At 42.6% G+C, this 19,044-nt stretch overlaps 1 protein-coding gene across 1 annotated transcript; it reads left to right on the top strand.

Moving 5' to 3' along the window:
* Positions 1-318: 318 nt before the first annotated feature.
* LOC140358633 (uncharacterized) lies at positions 319-4,417 on the top strand. The gene has a single exon (XM_072443599.1). The coding sequence runs from the start codon at positions 319-321 to the stop codon at positions 1,408-1,410; it is 1,092 nt and encodes a 363-aa protein (XP_072299700.1). The 3' UTR covers positions 1,411-4,417.
* The last annotated feature ends 14,627 nt before the right edge of the window (positions 4,418-19,044 follow it).

Here is a 19,044-nt window from a genome sequence, read left to right as displayed (position 1 = left end):
GTGTTTAGCTCTTTGTTTTTCATGCTTCGAATCATAGAATACAACTCAGGAGTTTTTCCAAATCAAAGCAGCTGCTAATGTGATTGAAATGTTGCTTGAATCATTTCAATTGGTTTTCCTTGGCATGGATTTCTCACTAAATCAAAGATACTTTGGAATATGAAATGTGTCATTCCCAAATCTGTTTTGGAAAAAGAACTGCACCCAAATTCAACTTTTTTTTAACTTGCATTTGTTTTATAAATATTTGATTATTTTAAACCCTTTTTCAGCTTTGGATATGAACAAACAACATTTTTGAGAGAATGTAAGCCATAAATGTTTCATTATGCTCTCATTAGGCTGGCAGAGCATCACAAATACAATCTGCCAAAGCAGCGGCAAGATGTAAATATTTTACTCCTCAAACCACTTTGGTTTGTTGAAGGAAAACTCCAGATGTACTGTACCTCTTGGTGGATTATACACAAGCCTAAAGCACACCTTTCCTGGCCATATCATCACTCACATCACTCACATCAGTCCTGTCCACAAACTTCAGCCAAAGCCCAATCCTCTGAAGTGCCTGCGGACGACAGGAAAGCAATAACGCCCCAGCGCCGCTCGTTCCTTTCAGCCGCCTCCTCCTTCCCTTCAGCCTCCTCCTCCTTCCCTTCAGCCTCCTCCTCCTTCCCTTCAGCCTCCTCCTCCTTCCCTTCAGCCTCCTCCTTCCCTTCAGCCTCCTCCTCCTTCCCTTCAGCCTCCTCGTTCCCTTCAGCCTCCTCGTTCCCTTCAGTCTCCTCGTTCCCTTCAGTCTCCTCGTTCCCTTCAGTCTCCTCGTTCCCTTCAGCCTCCTCGTTCCCTTCAGCCTCCTCGTTCCCTTCAGCCTCCTCGTTCCCTTCAGCCTCCTCCTCCTTCCCTTCAGCCTCCTCCTCCTTCCCTTCAGCCTCCTCCTCCTTCCCTTCAGCCTCCTCCTCCTTCCCTTCAGCCTCCTCCTCCTTCCCTTCAGTCTCCTCGTTCCCTTCAGTCTCCTCGTTCCCTTCAGTCTCCTCGTTCCCTTCAGCCTCCTCGTTCCCTTCAGCCTCCTCGTTCCCTTCAGCCTCCTCCTCCTCCTCCTTCCCTTCAGCCTCCTCCTCCTTCCCTTCAGCCTCCTCCTCCTTCCCTTCAGCCTCCTCCTCCTTCCCTTCAGCCTCCTCCTCCTTCCCTTCAGCCTCCTCCTCCTTCCCTTCAGCCTCCTCCTCCTTCCCTTCAGCCTCCTCCTCCTTCCCTTCAGTCTCCTCGTTCCCTTCAGTCTCCTCGTTCCCTTCAGCCTCCTCGTTCCCTTCAGCCTCCTCGTTCCCCTCAGCCTCCTCCTCTTCCGCCCAGCCAACACTTGTCACTGCACAGCCCTCTGCAGTCTGGATCTATAGGGCTCCTGTCTCCGAGACCTGACACGTGGCTAACTGTAGACAGAAGAACACCACAATGCCTCACCTGCTGTGGCCTCCTCCCTGAACAGAATGGCGCTGCCTCTATCACCAGCCCTCTGGTCTTTGTACAACTGGACATCTTTTTATTAGTGGACTATAAAGTACGCATGTCAAAGGAGAAGCATGGAGCTGTCCCAACTCACTACTCGGACCATGTTGCCTTTTCAGTATTTGTCATTCACCTCATTCGTATGTTTTGGTTACTTGATACAACCGGGTCATTGACTATGACATCCTCACGTCTCGTTTGGGTCACATTTTGCCTTGGATTTGTCTTGTGTTCTACCTCTCTCATTGACAACATCTCACTTAGCGGTTTGTAGTGTCTTGGTGGTGCAGAAGGCTTTACCAGTTCAACATCTTCACAGTTGATGCCAGCAAATGCAGAGAAAAAGTGGTACCACTTAAAGCACAAAGCGCCCTCGTCACCCCGTCTGTTCCTCCTGCAGCGCCAAATCTCACTGAAATGAAAAGGAATTCCTACACAGTATGGGAGAAAAGTTTGGAATATGATTTCCAGTTCTCCTAAAGTTATAAAAAGGAAACGTTTCCAAAATATTCTTCTTAAACCCCATGACATTGGATTTAAGTGCAATTGTCAGAGTCACACTGTGCTTCTGGAATTGGGTGCTGTTTCCCTTAAACAGTGACGGGGCGTGAGTAACTGCCAAAAATAAATATGAAGTGCAACAAAACATCAACTTTGGTTCAATGTTTAAAAAAAGCATTACCATTTGTCTTCCTTTTTCCCAACCACATTATTCCACTCTTCAGTACAACTGTAGCAGGCTCAATGTGCTGTTCATGCAACACCTGAACGCTGCTCAGGTGACACTTTGCCACTACTTATTTGTGTACATCTTCAGTCTAATGCACTTCTTTAATTGTACATTGAAATGTACAGTATGCTTTGATCTAAAACCATCCAGACTTGGAACGATCCCTTAATCAGACACGTTCTACATTCAACAAACAGAATGTATATTTATGCCATGATTGACTTAAATCCCTATAGTTGCTAGGAGCCCTGCAAATGTTTCTCTGCACTTGTTGGCTGTAAAAGCCAACGCTGCATCTGGATGAAGCTCCTTGTAGCCCATTATAATGTGTACAAATGTAAATCATCTACAGAGCATGGAATGATATATTTTTGTGACTTGGTGAATTGTAATAGCGGTAAATCTACTGCTACAACGCCCTTCAGACACTTGTTTTGCCCTGTATGCATGTTCTTTTGTTCATCCCCTGCATGCTCGTGCGTAACGTACTTTTCTGCATGTGGATCATTTGCACCTGTCTGGAAAAGTGCAGACAGAAGTTTCAAACCGATTCTTTTCTATAACACTTGCATGTTTACTCTTGATGCTGCAGCCTGTCCTTATCTAGTCTGAGAATGTGGACATTCACTGTGGAACTCTGAAGCAGTGGTTCCCATCCTGGGGGCCGGACCCTTCTGGCAGGGCCCCTGCGCTCTGTCTGGTCAGAGGCTCGGGTCATCGGGTCATCAAAGACCTTATTTTTGCTAATTAAATCACTCATGTGGGTTTTATCAGCTGATGCTTTTGTGGGATGGCAGTTTTGGACTGGAGGGCCCCGCAGCTCTCGAGGGCCCGGCAGCTCTCTTGTACCCACTGGGGGGACGGGGCTTCAAGGTTGGGGACCACTGCCCTAAAGCACACTCTCCAGAGAGAAATGCCTACATGTGAGCTCCTGTAATTCTGTCTGTCACCACAGAGGGGCGCTGCAGGATCTGTGCCTTTTACAAACGCTGGTTGTGAATGATGCAGTCAATTCAAAATTGCATGAAATGTATATATTTCCTGTCCGTTAAGTTCTTCTGGAGCGCTACAGTATCACAGTTTATGTACTGTAGTGTCGGCCTACATGTTCAATCAAAACTCATACTGTAATACTTCTACAATACACAAAGTACACTGGTGTTGCCAGATCTTTCCCCCACGCTATACTAACCTAAATCTCTGCATGGGGCTGGTCTTTAATATAATATCACATACGTGTGATTCCATACCAACCTCCCTCATACAGCAGTGGAAAGTCCCATCATGTTTGTTTAATGTATAGAGTGTTTATATTTTGCCTGCACAATGACTAATCCGGCCAAGTATTAGAATCCAAAGCTTAAGGCTGGAGTACGAGTCTGAATGTGTTTTAACTTTCACGTGGCATTACCGCATCCAAAATCCTAATCTATTTTTGCAATCTGGATCTTCCCACAAAGGGAGGCTCATATCTCACTTCTCTCTGCGGCCGCCTCCTCTTTCAAAACTGTGAATAGTTGTAGAATCAAACTGGAGGCCGCGAGTCACGGCGGCTCTCGTGCACAAAGACTTAGCGGTATCATTCTATTGCGACCAGGAGTTCTGGTGCTGCAGGGTTTTTTACTCTATATATTTCAACCTCTATATATGAGATTTGAGCAGATGAACATGTTATATACGCTTGAATGAAAAGGCTGCTGCTGCTACGAAAACGTGTATCTCGCCTTCAACGTCAAGGCCATTTCCGTGTACGGAGAATACTACACGATAAAGACTTTTAAGAGGCGCGGTAATTATTATACGGTACGTCATACTCTGAACTCTTACAGCTGGTATTAATGTATTGCTGTAAATCTGAATCTATATTTTGTCTCTCGGTGTAAACGACTTTGTGATCATGTGATAATCATAACTGTAAGATTGCAGCGGTTATGCTAATGGAATTATCGGTGTCTTTTTTTGTTTATTTTGTTTTTATGTTTATTTTAAAGCAATGCAATTTTTTGATTTAGATCCATGCTTTTCTTGGAGAGTTTTAATGTGAAAACGGCTACAATTCTTCCAGACCCAGACGAAGGGCCAGAGCGAAATCTACAACGACCACTACTACTAATGATTGTAGATCTGTAGTGCTGAGGAGACCTACTTGAAAGTTTTGATCTTCAATAAAGTTGAAGATAATTCTGATAATTTTGTGTTTGTTGGGTTTTTTTTATCCGTTATGATTTGAGCTCATTAAAACCTCTTTGATGAAGGGTTTGCACGTGCGGTTTGAAGAATGACATGGTTTTCCAATGTTAACACGATTTGATTGGTTTCTATAAATTAGGATGGCATATAATTGGCTGTAAAGTGCATATGACGGGTTAAACTGCACATTTCTCTCAAAAAAACTAAAAAAAATCTATTATACTTAAGATTTTGGTTAAAAAATATTGGGACCACCTTTTTATTTTTAAACAATTGTTCAAAAATGGTGTCAGTTGTGCATAAATTGCCGCTGCATTTTCCATAGCATGTCACTTATTGATGACATCAGTGTTATTTATATATTTATTTATTTATTATATTGTCACTTTAATTTCTCACTTTCACTGCAATTTGATCAATATTCACCAGATTCTTTCCCGCCAAACAAAGTAAGAATAAGGACGACACGAGAACCTTTCATATGCACTTTACAGCAGTCTGATTTAAAGCTGCACTATGTAACATTTCCCACTTTGAGTGTTGTTTCTGTCGCTTTGCTCTGGGTTTTCACTCTGGTATTGAACCTAGAACGATGTACAAAAATAAAATCTATTCTCCATTCTATTTTTTGCGTTAAACAACCTGTCACCAAAAAAAAAAAAGCCACACTGCTGAACTACAACATCGCCATGGAAACAACACGATGGGTGGAGCTTGCACCAGAAAAGTCACATCGTGCACGTTTACCAGGGTATGATCTACCAAGTACCACCAAATAAAAGATGTGGCTTTCTGAACACCAGCAGGTTCCTTTACGGGTAAATTAGGCCTGAATTAGGAATGAGCCGTTGCCAATTAATTATTTTAACTAAGAAATGACTCGAAGAGCAAATCATGTGGGGGAAATGTTCAGAAAATGGTAAAAACACAAGAGCTGAAGCGGTCTCCACGTACCACTTAAAGTACCTCACGCAGTTTGAGAAATGCAGTACCAGAGAACGTGTACAAATGTGTACAAATGCAGACTTTGACTCCGGAACTAAGACTGTTCATATTGGCCACGGTTCATAGCGCCTCTGCTCCACCTGGGGGCGCTCAAACCCTCACAATCTCCTCTTGAAGACTTGAAAGCTCTTCACTTTTCCCTCTTGGCGACCGTGGGAAGTCATTAAGCCAATTAGAGCCCAAAGTCAAGAGTAATCAACATGTTTTCCACCTGCTTCAAAGCCCTGAGCAAACTTTGTGTCTTTAGAATTTTCAGTTTTTAATGTTTTTTCAATAATTTTGAGTGTGTAAATGTATCAACATTCTTTCTCATTTGAGGCCAGGCCACACTCTACATTCAGACTCACTCAGCAACACATCTCAAACCAGTTGAGACAAGGGCAACAAACTACAAACAATTTATATACATTATCTATATGAGGGAAGGGAAGGAAGGAAAGGAAAGGAAAGGAAGGGAAGGAAGGAATGGAAGGAAGGAATGAAAGGAGGGGAAGGGAAGGAAAGAAGGCTAGATTAGATAGATGTTTTGGGATGTATATGTAAGAGATATGATATCCATACCCTGTTTGATAAAGCTTTATTATTATGTATATTTTAGTTCCTCTTCTAAATAACTGTTATGTTCCAGCTGTTACACACACACTGTAAATGTGCTTTGGCTTTATAGTCCCAGTGAAATATGAGCTGAAGTTTGCTCTGGAAGCAGCTAAATCTTAATTGATTTGTTTCAGTGGCGAAGCCTCTGAAGCCTCTGAAGCTTCTGTAAATCTGACTCATGACAAGTCCAAATCCCCTTCTTAAGCTTAAGCTGAAACCATCCATACTTTTCTGGAGGCTGTTTCCCTTTGGCACCTCGACCTTCACGCTTTCCCCACCACATGTTTTTCATAACTCTCTGTATTTACTACAATTAGCAACTGAGCTGTTTTATCAAAAAGATTTAAAGTCCGAGACGAAGCATTCAAACCGTGTCGGGCCTGAAATGAGAATGAAAGTGGGACATTTGGCAGCGCGGGGAGACGTGGGACGGGAGGCAGCAGTGATTGAAGTCCTCTTCCCTGTGAGAGCTGCTTGTGAGCGCTGCTCGCTCCAGGGGCCCGTGCCTGGAGAGCTTTACCAAACATGGTCACGAATGAGGCGCAGTGAGGCTTTCCTTCTGCTCCCGGAGCTCAGAGTCGGGACTGTTCACAGACGAGGCTGACTGAGCTCTACAGCCAGCTCGCTCCTGCAGCGGAATCAATACAAACTTGAAATAGATTTGCTTTTCTCATTCCGAACATTTTTACATTTAATTATAATTTGACATATGTTTTCTTTGGTACGGACCTCACTGAGGCCTGTTTACAATCAGTACTTGTGCATTTTGATGTTGATGACATCCGTTTCCCCTTGTTCTACTACAAATAAATAGACTCAATGTAAAATGTCCAACGTTCCAGACTCTGAGGTTATAATAAACAGATTTTAAGAAAACTTCATCCGAATGAATCATTGAGTTCATAAACAGAAGTGTCATCACCTGGACTAAACTTACGACCCTGTGACGGGAGAAAGAGACGGTCCATATTTGTGTTAATGATGGAAAAGGACACGCAGCAGCAGCAGCAGCTTTACACCGAAACAGATCATGTAAAGAGCAGATTGAACCTAAACGCAGCACAATGTGACGACAAGTACAAGTATTGCAGATTCAGCAGCAGCAGAAAGTGAAAGATCAGGTCAGGCAGAGAAACAAGAGTGTGGAGCTGGAGCTGTTACTGGTGAAACACAAGTGAAGTGATGAGACGGGCGGGGACAGGTGAGACGGGCGGGGACAGGTGAGACGGGCGGGGACAGGTGAGACGGGCGGGGACAGGTGAGATGGGCGGGGACTGGAGTGGCCACAGGTGAGATGGGCGGGGACAGGCGTGGCCACAGGTGAGATGGAAACATGTGTTCAAGGCTGGAAACTATGGAGACGTGGAATGGGCGTGGCTTCAGGTGAGATGGAAACCATTGGAAATGATTCTCAGAAACTCTTTCTTGAGACAATAACAAAACGGCTCAATGGGATTCATGGGATCAGCTCCTGACACCTGAATCATTTCCCCCAATATATTTAATAAAATAGAGGTGTAAAATAAAAGGTTATTTTTACTTCACTCTTACTTATTTATATTGTTATTATAATTGTTATTGAGTGACTGCGTAATACATTATGCAGTCACTATTAGTTCTTGAAGATATTTAGTTCCATAAGGCTGTGACAGTGCGCACAAAGTGACCGTGCGCACAAAGTGACAGTGCGCACAAAGTGACAGTGCGCACAAAGTGACCGTGCGCACAAAGTGACCGTGCGCACAAAGTGACCGTGCGCACAAAGTGTGCGCGAAGTCGAGCTCAAAGCGCTCGCCCGCTCATGCACGTCCCGTGCATACTAATTAGTAGTGGGAAAATTGAACATTACCGTTGTAAAGTAAAGTGAAAGTGCGCTACTACTAGAACTTCTTGTACTTGTAGCATATGCAGTGATTTGGTCATGGCAACTGTACAGGAGGTGAGTCACTCACAAAGGGTTCTTGCCATTGCACAGCTTCTAGTTTTGTTTATTTGTTTAGTTTGATTTTAAAGTAAATTTGTATAAAATGATATTTTGTATAAAATGATATTTTATCCTCGCTCTGCCACATTTGGCTTATGGCTGGATCTATAACTTAAAAATACTGAGGCTAGTTTTCCAATCATGTGATGTTGTTGTTGTTGTTGTTGTTGTTATCACAGTGGACTAAGTGGCCTCAGGGTGAGTGTTTGTACATGTGTTTTATGATATTTATAACTACACAAAATGAACACAACAGCAACGACCATTGCTCCGATCACCGATACCAATCATCTGTCGTTGTTGTTGTTGTTGTGTTACTTTTAATGGCGGTTGGCAGCCGACTGAAAAGGTGCATTTACCTCCTCTTACTCTAGTTCTTTTACACTATACCGTATTAAAAATAAATGTAGAAAATAAATAAAGGCGTGCGAGAAAGCTGCAGATGGACATTAAACTATCACCTCCAGTCACATGGATGTAGTCCATAGTGTTCCTGTCCCACTGTCTGCTCAGGCTGGAGCTGTGATGTCATCCAGCGCAGCTCCCTGACATCTTAGAGCTTCTCTCTACCATAAATAGTCAGACACCACAGGGCGAAGAGGTAGGATCAAGTCAAAAGATCCATGTGTTCTTTTATAATGCTCCTAATCTCTCCAAATGTCCTTTAATAAAGAATTGTCTGCGGCTCATTCACGTCGTATTTGTGTCTCTCTCCTCAAACTCTTATATATGTTCTAAGTTATTATTAGTGATCTTCTACTTGACTATTTGATTGTTGTAGCTCTTTAACATTAGACGGATAAAGGCTATAACTTATGAACCCAAATTGAATAATATCAGACTTGCATTTTGAAGCTTAAAACGACTCAAAATGTGGCTAAAGCAGTTGTGTTGTCGCCAATCCTCATCTTTTCTTCATTTCACTGACTCATGTTTATTCAAATAAGGTACAATTTAGTTTATTACCACTTTCTCTTACTGCGTCATTCAATGGATGAGACAAATAAAGATAATGAATCCTACCAAACCCGTGCTATTCAGGGTAAAAGGGACTTATGCTGCTGTGTGGTCCAGAGAAACACGGGATAAAGAGTCTCTGATCCTGAGTCATAACTGTGTTCACTTTCCAGCCACAGTATTTCATCATTTGTGTCAGTAAAGTAAATGATACTCCAAATGATTAACCTTCAAAATACATCGTCCAAAACATGCCACGTTATTGGCTGCGTCCTGTGTTGAGCTGCATGATCGTGGCGTGAGATGTAACATATGCAAATCTAAATGTACATTATTAGCACCATATTCAAACGCAGCATTGATTGAATTACTGTGGAGGAGCAAGTTGAATTGTAGACGTGATACACTTTCCTTTTAAAACGCCATCGCGAGCCTTTGGTGCAAATTGCTACTGTCACATTCCATAGACTTAAGCTATAAATGTGCTCAGTAACAGTTCTTCTTTCTTCACTAACATGAAGCAAAGGATCTGTGAAGTTCCCTCTGTTTATTAGGCCCGAGCCCCAGCAGGGCGGAGGGCCTATTGCTCCGGCAAAGCTGCCGAAGGCAGCGTTGCAACTGTCTGACCAAACATGCGGGCACAGCCCGCATGTTTGGTACCCCGTCGCCCCTGGCAAGTACAGTGAACTAGCCCATGCCGAAGGCATGGATCATGCATACTTACTCCTGCTATGACAGAAATAGTCAATGAGTGAATGGGCTACGCCCATTCACTCATTGTTGACAACAGCAGCGCGAAGCGCTGCATTCCTCCAAAATCACTCCTGGCATCGTCCCGTACGCGAGAATCCATGCCGCAGGCATGGGCCATGCTTGTATCTGCTCAAATCAATGGAAGTCTATGGGGAGTGGGCGGGGCATCCCGACGGAATAGGGATTGACGAGCGCGTAAGCGCTCGTAATGATGATTCCACCCCATGGCGGCATCGGGAAGGCTTAGAGCTTTCAAACGATGTATAATTTGTTGTTATAGTGGAAACGGCTATATTGTTTTTGCTAAAAATATTATTATTATTAGGCCCGAGCCCCAGCAGGGGGAGGGCCTATTGCTCCCGCAACGCTGCCGAAGGCAGCGTTGCAACTGTCTGACCAAACATGCGGGCGCAGCCCGCATGTTTGGTACCCCGTCGCCCCTGGCAAGTACAGTGAACTAGCCCATGCCGAAGGCATGGATCATGCATACTTACTCCTGCTATGACAGAAATAGTCAACAATTAGTGAATGGGCGTAGCCCATTCACTAATTGTTGACAACAGCAGCGCGAAGCGCTGCATTCCTCCAAAAACCCTCCTGGCATCGTCCCGTATGCGAGAATCCATGCCGCAGGCATGGGCCATGCTTGTATCTGCTCAAATCAATGGAAGTCTATGGGGAGTGGGCGGGGCATCCCGACGGAATAGGGAGTGACGAGCGCGTAAGCGCTCGTAATGATAATTCCACCCCATGGCGGCATCGGGAAGGCTTAGAGCTTTCAAACGATGTATCATTTGTTGTTATAGTAAAAACGGCTATATTGTTTTTGCTAAAAATATTATTATTATTATTTTTCTTGTTCTTCTTCAGCGCTTTGATCTCTAATTTGACCCCCTGAACATGCTCAAAAACTCACCAAACTTTGCCCAAAATTCAGAATCGGTGAAAAATTTTATTTTTTCTGGGCCATTTTTTTTTTCGTTAAAAAATGGCGCGACAGCGCCACCGACAAAAGTCAAAATACATTGCGCCTATGGGAGACGCCCCGAGGTCAACTTTGGCGTAAAGCTACGAAATTCGGGACACGCATTCCTCTCGTGAGGATAAACAAAAAAAAACATTGTGGCCACGCCCCCAAACTTACCCTATGGCCGCCATCTTCCTTTGAAAATGAAAACAAGCTGAGTTAGCCATTTTGTTTACGTCAAACTTTGACGAACTCCTCCTAGGGCGTTTTGCCCACCGACTTCAAAATCGGCGTACGTCCTCTGGACAAGTGGGGCATCTAAAGTTATTCAATTTTTTGAGATACCTTTTACGGTCTGTGTGCGGCGCAGATGCAAAGTTGGACAACTTATTTTGGAATATTGCAGGTCTAAAAATTGCTCCCATTTGATCAAAACCAGTCCGATTAGGACCAAATTTGAATCAGTTGTTAAACTTTCTAGTTTGGACCAGTTTAGGCTGACAAAATTGAAATGGCAGTGATAGCGCCCCCTACAGAGTGACCTTTAAATTAACATTGAAGGTCAAAAATTAGTTTTACCAAAATTGTCTAAACTTTACCCAAAATTCTATTTTGCCGTCCCGATCACAAAAGCCGATCACAAAAATGCCTAAATTTTTACGGCGTAGTCGTAGCGATGACAGAAACCTCCCATGTTATCCCTATGGGAAAACCACAAAATCTCTCAAATTACCACATTTTTATGTTTTACACTTTAACGAAGTCCTCCTAGTGCGTTTTGCCCACCAACCTCAAAATCGGTGTACGTCCTCTAGACATGTGGGGCATCTAAAGTTATCCAAATTTTAAGGATAACTTTTACGGTCTCTGTGCGACGGAGCCGCAAACGTTTCCCAGAATTCTGACTATTTGGCCTTCAGAGTGGCCTATAAACAATAGAGTTTTTCCAAATGACATGATATTTTGAACAAAATTCTAATTTGCCATCCTGATCATAAAAGTATGAGAGCCAAAGTCATATTTTGTACGGCGTAACCGTAGCGTTGACAGAAACATCCCATGTTATCCTTATGGGAAAATCGTAGAATCGCTCAAATCACCACATTTTTACGCTTCACACTTTAATGAACTCCTCCTAGGGCGATTGTCCGATCAAGTTCATATTTGGAGAATATCATCTACACAAGCGGGGCATCAAAACTTACCCATATTTTGATTCTAAGTGCTACGGTCTCTGTGTGGCGGACCCGCAAATATATGTCAGAAATGGGAAAACAGCGAAATCTCTAAAATCACCACATTTTTACGCTTCACACTTTAACGAACTCCTCCTAGGGCGATTGCCCGATCAAGCTCATATTTGGGGAAAATCATCTACACAAACGGGGCATCAAAAGTTATCCATATTTTGATTTTAAGTGGTACGGTCTCTGTGCCGTGGAGCTGCAAATATACTGTCACAAATGGGAAAAACGCCAAATCCTTGAAATGTTCACATTTACGCTTCACACTTTAACAAACTCCTCCGTGGGCAATAGCTCGATCAAGCTTTACTTTGGGAAAAATCATCTACACAAGCGGGGCATCAAAAGTTATCCATATTTTTATTCCAAGTGCTACGGTCTCTGTGCGGCGGCGCAGCAAATTTGACTGACACTTGTGTTCATTTGCACTGGATTGGCCATGTCCAATGTGTCGCCGTCTGTCAAGTTCTTTTTTTATTCAAGACACAATAAGGGCGCCATCTTTATCAAGTCAAAAGCGCAGAGTCGGAAGGCCGGCGGCCCGCGAGGGCCGTTGGATGCCGCTTGCGGCTTTAATTTTTATTGTTCTTCTTCAGCGCTTTGAACTCTAATTTGACCCCCTGAACATGCTCAAAAACTCACCAAACTTTGCCCAAAATTCAGAATCGGCGAAAAATTTAATTTTTTCTGGGCCATTTTTTTTTTCGTTAAAAAATGGCGCGACAGCGCCACCGACAAAAGTCAAAATACATTGCGCCTATGGGAGACGCCCCGAGGTCAACTTTGACGTAAAGCTACGAAATTCGGGACACACATTCCTCTCGTGAGGACAAAGAAAAAAAATCATTGTGGCCACGCCCCCAGACTTACCCTATGGCCGCCATCTTCCTTTGAAAATGAAAACAAGCTGAGTTAGCCATTTTGTTCACGTCAAACTTTGACGAACTCCTCCTAGGGCGTTTTGCCCACCAACTTCAAAATCGGCGTACGTCCTCTGGACAAGTGTGGCATCTAAAGTTATCCAATTTTTGGAGATACCTTTTACGGTCTGTGTGCGGCGCAGCCGCAAAGTTGGACAACTTATTTTGGAATATTGCAGGTCTAAAAATTGCTCCCATTTGATCAAAACCAGTCCGATTATGACCAAATTTGAATCAGTTGTTCAACTTTCTAGTTTGGACCAGTTTATGATGACAAAATTTAAATGGGCACGACAGCGCCCCCTACAGAGTGACCTTTAAATTAACATTGAAGGTCAAAAATTTGTTTTACCAAAATGTTCTAAACTTTACCCAAAATTCTATTTTGGCGTCCCTATCAAAAAAGCCAATCAGACAAATGCCTTAATTTTTACGGCGTAGTTGTAGCGATGACATAAACTTCCCATGTTATCCCTATGGGAATACCGCTAAATCTCTCGAATATCAACATTTTTCTGTTTCACACTTTAACGAACTCCTCCTAGTGCGTTTTGCCCACCAACCCCTAAATCGGTGTACGTCCTCTAGACATGTGGGGCATCTAAAGTTATCCACATTTTAAGGATAACTTTTACGGTCTCTGTGCGACGGAGCCGCAAACGTTTTCCAGAATTCTGACTATTTGGCCTTCAGAGTGGCCTATAAGCAATAGAGTTTTTCCAAATGACATGATATTTTGAACAAAATTCTAATTTGCCATCCTGATCATGAAAGTATGAGAGCCAAAGTCATATTTTGTACGGCGTAACCGTAGCGATGGCAGAAACATCCCATGTTATCCTTATGGGAAAATCGTTGAATCGCTCAAATCACCACATTTTTACGCTTCATACTTTAACGAACTCCTCCTAGGGCGATTGTCCGATCAAGTTCATATTTGGAGAATATCATCTACACAAGCGGGGCATCAAAATTTATCCATATTTTGATTCTAAGTGCTACGGTCTCTGTGTGGCGGACCCGCAAATATATGTCAGAAATGGGAAAACAGCAAAATCTCTAAAATGACCACATTTTTACGCTTCACACTTTAACAAACTCCTCCTAGGGCGATTGTCCGATCAAGCTCATATTTGGGGAAAATCATCTACACAAACGGGGCATCAAAAGTTATCCATATTTTGATTTTAAGTGGTACGGTCTCTGTGCCGTGGAGCTGCAAATATACTGTCACAAATGGGAAAAACGCCAAATCCTTGAAATGTTCACATTTACGCTTCACACTTTAACCAACTCCTCCTAGTGCGTTTGGCCCACCGATCTCAAAATCGGTGTACCTCCTCTATACAAGTGGGGCATCAAAAGTTATTCAAATTTTATGGATAACATTTACGGTCTCTGTGCAGCTGAGCCGCAAACTTTTCGCAGAATTTGGACTATTTGGCCTTCAGAGTGGCCTATAAACAAGAGTTTTTCCAAATGACATGACATTTTGCACACAATTCTCATTTGCCATCCCCAAAATAAAAGTATGGGAGCCAAAGTCATATTTGGTAAAGCGTAGCCGTAGCGATGACAGAAACATCCCATGTTATCCCTATGGGGAAACCGCAAAATCTCTAAAATGACCACATTTTTACACTTCACACTTTAACAAACTCCTCCTAGGGCGATTATCCGATCAAGTTCATATTTGGGGAGAATCATCTACACAAGCGGAGCATCAAAAGTTATCCATATTTTTATTCCAAGTGTCACGGTCTCTGTGCGCTGGAGCTGCACATTTGACCGATATTTGTCTTCATTTGCACTGGTTAAGCACAGCATTGTACATGTCCAATGTGTCACTGTCTTAGTTCTTAGACAATTGCGTTAGCGCCAACTCTGTAAAATGCAGAGAGCAGAGTCGGAAGGCCGGCGGCCCGCGAGGGCCGTTGGATGCCGCTTGCGGCTTTAATTTTAGTTGTTTTAGCTCCAACAAATAATGCATTTAAGCAAATAAACTTATAATTCAGTATATATATTGTGACAGCCTACATGATGATATTGTGAGACTCATTTCAGCTTTTTGTAACATCCCTATATGTAAGTGTTGCACCCTCAAATGACACGATGATACATTCCGTTCAGAATACATGCGGTCGCACATCCGGGAACGTGTGCAGTGGCAACCGAGTCGGCCATTTTGAAAGGGGCACAACAGCACGTCCACTACACACGAAATCCAGGAAATATGAAGCCAAAATGCCAAAAACCTGCGTTCTGTAAGGTCATTGTTCTGTAAGGTCATTGTTCTGTAAGGTCATTGTTCTGTAAGGTCATTGTTCTGTTAGGTCATTGTTCTGTAAGGTCATTGTTCTGTAAGTAGGTCATTGTTCTGTAAGGTCATTGTTCTGTTAGGTCATTGTTCTGTAAGGTCATTGTTCTGTAAGGTCATTGTTCTGTTAGGTCATTGTTCTGTAAGGTCATTGTTCTGTAAGGTCATTGTTTTGTAAGGTCATTGTTCTGTTAGGTCATTGCTCTGTTAGGTCATTGTTCTGTAAGGTCATTGTTCTGTTAGGTAATTGTTCTGTAAGGTCATTGTTCTGTTAGGTCATTGTTCTGTAAGGTCATTGTTCTGTAAGGTCATTGTTCTGTAAGGTCATTGTTCTGTAAGGTCATTGTTCTGTTAGGTCATTGTTATGTAAGGTCATTGTTCTGTTAGGTCATTGTTCTGTAAGGTCATGGTTCTGTTAGGTAATTGTTCTGTAAGGTCATTGTTCTGTTAGGTCATTGTTCTGTAAGGTCGTGGTTCTGTTAGGTCACTGTTCTGTTAGGTCATTGTTCTGTAAGGTAATTGTTCTGTTAGGTCATTGTTCTGTAAGGTCATTGTTCTGTTCTGTAAGGTCATTGTTCTGTTAGGCCATTGTTCTGTAAGGTCATTGTTCTGTAAGGTCATTGTTATGTAAGGTCATTGTTATGTTAGGTCATTGTTCTGTAAGGTCATTGTTCTGTTAGGTCATTGTTCTGTAAGGTCATGGTTCTGTTAGGTCATTGTTCTGTAAGGTCATTGTTCTGTTAGGTCATTGTTCTGTAAGGTCATTGTTCTGTTAGGTCATTGTTCTGTTAGGTCATTGTTCTGTAAGGTAATTGTTCTGTTAGGTCATTGTTCTGTAAGGTCATTGTTCTGTTCTGTAAGGTCATTGTTCTGTAAGGTCATTGTTCTGTAAGGTCATTGTTCTGTTAGGTCATTGTTCTGTAAGGTCATTGTTCTGTAAGGTCATTGTTCTGTAAGGTCATTGTTCTGTTAGGTCATTGTTTTGTTAGGTCATTGTTCTGTAAGGTAATTGTTCTGTTAGGTCATTGTTCTGTAAGGTCATTGTTCTGTTCTGTAAGGTCATTGTTCTGTAAGGTCATTGTTCTGTTAGGTCATTGTTCTGTAAGGTCATTGTTCTGTAAGGTCATTGTTCTGTAAGGTCATTGTTCTGTTAGGTCATTGTTCTGTCAGGTCATTGTTCTGTAAGGTCATTGTTCTGTTAGGTCATTGTTCTGTAAGGTCATTGTTCTGTAAGGTCATTGTTCTGTAAGGTCATTGTTCTGTAAGGTCATTGTTCTGTTAGGTCATTGCTCTGTTAGGTCATTGTTCTGTAAGGTCATTGTTCTGTTAGGTCATTATTCTGTAAGGTCATTGCTCTGTTAGGTCATTGTTCTGTAAGGTCATTGTTCTGTAAGGTCATTGCTCTGTTAGGTCATTGTTCTGTAAGGTCATTGTTCTGTTAGGTCATTATTCTGTAAGGTCATTGCTCTGTTAGGTCATTGTTCTGTAAGGTCATTGTTCTGTTAGGTCATTATTCTGTAAGGTCATTGTTCTGTAAGGTCATTGTTCTGTAAGGTCATTGCTCTGTTAGGTCATTGTTCTGTAAGGTCATTGTTCTGTTAGGTCATTGCTCTGTTGACTGACCAAGAAATGAGAGCTTTGTCGTGTACCTTAGTTTCCCGTTATCGTCTAAAGAATCAAAGTATTCGTAGCTCATTATGCCGTAGAAAAGGATGCAGTCGTGTTGGTTTTTATATATCGCGTGCCCTTTTTAAAATGGCCGCTATGGGGAAGTCCCGGCTGTATGACGTCACCGCGAACACATGTATACATACATTTGAGGCACGCAGGGTTACAACACCCAGAACACACCTGGGCGACACCCAACACAATGAATGGGCGTGGCTGACCTACGTTTAACTCCGAACGCCGTCCAGGTACCGCCCCTTTCATGGACGTGCGCCCTAATTCAAGTGCTCCATGATACATGTACAATCCAACACACAAAAGTATTTTAGCAGTGTATTGTACCATCACAATTAAATATTAGCATAGTAAATAAGATGAGCTACATAAGAAATTCATGTTTTTGGATCATTCCATAGTCGTTTTGTCACGTTTTAGGAGCTCACACGAGAACATCTTCGCTTAGATAAGCTCAAAGTACCAATGACCTTCAACAAAAATGTGTCGAGAAGATTTAAACAGACCAATAAAACCTCCTTTAATTGAGTCGTTGATCGGGTTTTATTGCTGTAATAAAGCATGAACAGGAGTGACACGCGGCCCTCGCACACATTCACAGTCTGTACTTCATGGGCCCTGTCAATCAAACGCTTAACCGCTCTTGAGTCCGCTCAGAGTGCAGTGAGCATCAGCCACAGTAGCATTACTCGCTAACATGACCTGCAGCCGGAGCCAATGCAAACAGTGACGCAGGCGGCACCGCGCTCAACAATCTCTCCGTGGTATTTTTAGAGAGAGGGATTTCTCACTGGTCGAACATCACTCCATCTGCCTCATGCCCAAATAAAGAGCACATTCCAATCCTCCTCTCAGATGTTTGGAAGACCCAGGTCCAACGACACAGCGGCATCAGTGCAGGAGACGTCTGAGGTGTCAAATGTACATATACACAAATATATATGGGCCTGTGAGTCACTTTACTCATTGTGAGCTGTCGTATGTACACACGCTGTACTTCAAAATGAGCTGTGGTACTGCAGTTTGACCCGTGGTGCTACATTCCAGCTGGAGGTGGCCAGATTATTGAAATTATAATATCCCGAGTGTATTGTATGTGTTTTTAAACTTCCTATAAGTTATCTGTCCTTTTCCTCTGTATCTACCTGCGTTGCAACAATGAAATTTCCCCATGTGTGGACAATAAAGGAATATCTTATCTTAAAAATGCTGAACTGATTTAAAATGTGAAAAAGTATTATGTTATAAACTGCTAAATAAGGTGTAATTTGATATTCCTGCACTTTTGTGGGTCTTTTGTGTGTGTCTGGTACTTTAACATTTTTGGTGGATTTACATATTCAAAAAACGTGTCGGTGTAATCCCTCATTCGTCCAGGCGTGTTCCATAGTAGAAAAAGCTTCAGTTGTAGTCATCTGGACTCAGTTTGAAAAAATAGACGTTTCGACTCTCATCCAAGAGTCATTGTCAATAACAGAATTTAGGTCGAGAACTCCGATATTAATACTGTTCTGTGGTAAGACCCGCCCATTGGGAGGAGCCTTCCTGAAGTAGAAAGAGTTGTTTGTTTCAACAGAAACTCCCCCCTTGTATCTACCGAGCTAGCCTATTCAGAATCTTAATGGGCTATTAGAATCCTCTTTGTCTTTGTGAGACCCTGGCTCAACCACCCTGAGTACCTGATTAGCATCTGAATGTCCTTTACCTTTCCAGGGGTTCAGAATCCCATTATAAATAACAGGAAGATGAAACCTAAGCCCTCCATTTCTGTTTAAAGAAGGTCTTTCTTTTTTAACAAAAATAGCTTCCTTGACTCCTCTTTCAAACCATCTTTTCTCCTGCTTAAAACCTTCACCTCACCGTCTTCAAACGAGTGATTAGAGGCTTCAAGATGGAGATGCACGGCGCTCTGAGGTCCTGAACTTGTATTTCTTCTGTGCTGATAAAGCCTCTTGTGTAGAGGCTGTTTTCGTCTATTTTTTCAAACTGAGTCCAGATGACTACAACTGAAGCTTTTTCTACTATATTCAAAAAACATATATCAAGATATTCTTTCTTGTCATTATCACCTCTACTTTGGTTCGCTCCTCAAACACTTGTAACTTTGCAAAGATAAAGAAAAACATGAGCGCTAACAGAGCTAACAGAGCTAATAGCGCTAATAGAGCTAACAGCGCTAACAGAGCTGGCAGAGCTAAGA

The sequence above is a fragment of the Eucyclogobius newberryi genome, unplaced genomic scaffold (assembly GCF_026437365.1).
Source record: "Eucyclogobius newberryi isolate DKJ021-1_F unplaced genomic scaffold, fEucNew1.0.hap1 SCAF_13, whole genome shotgun sequence".
NCBI classification, from domain to species: domain Eukaryota; kingdom Metazoa; phylum Chordata; class Actinopteri; order Gobiiformes; family Gobiidae; genus Eucyclogobius; species Eucyclogobius newberryi.
This window is presented reverse-complemented; position numbering and strand designations above follow the sequence as displayed.

What these genes read in the sequence shown, in the direction of transcription:
- LOC140358633 (XM_072443599.1), top strand. Translation starts at nt 319, where the DNA reads ATGTTTCATTATGCTCTCATTAGGCTGGCAGAGCATCACAAATACAAT.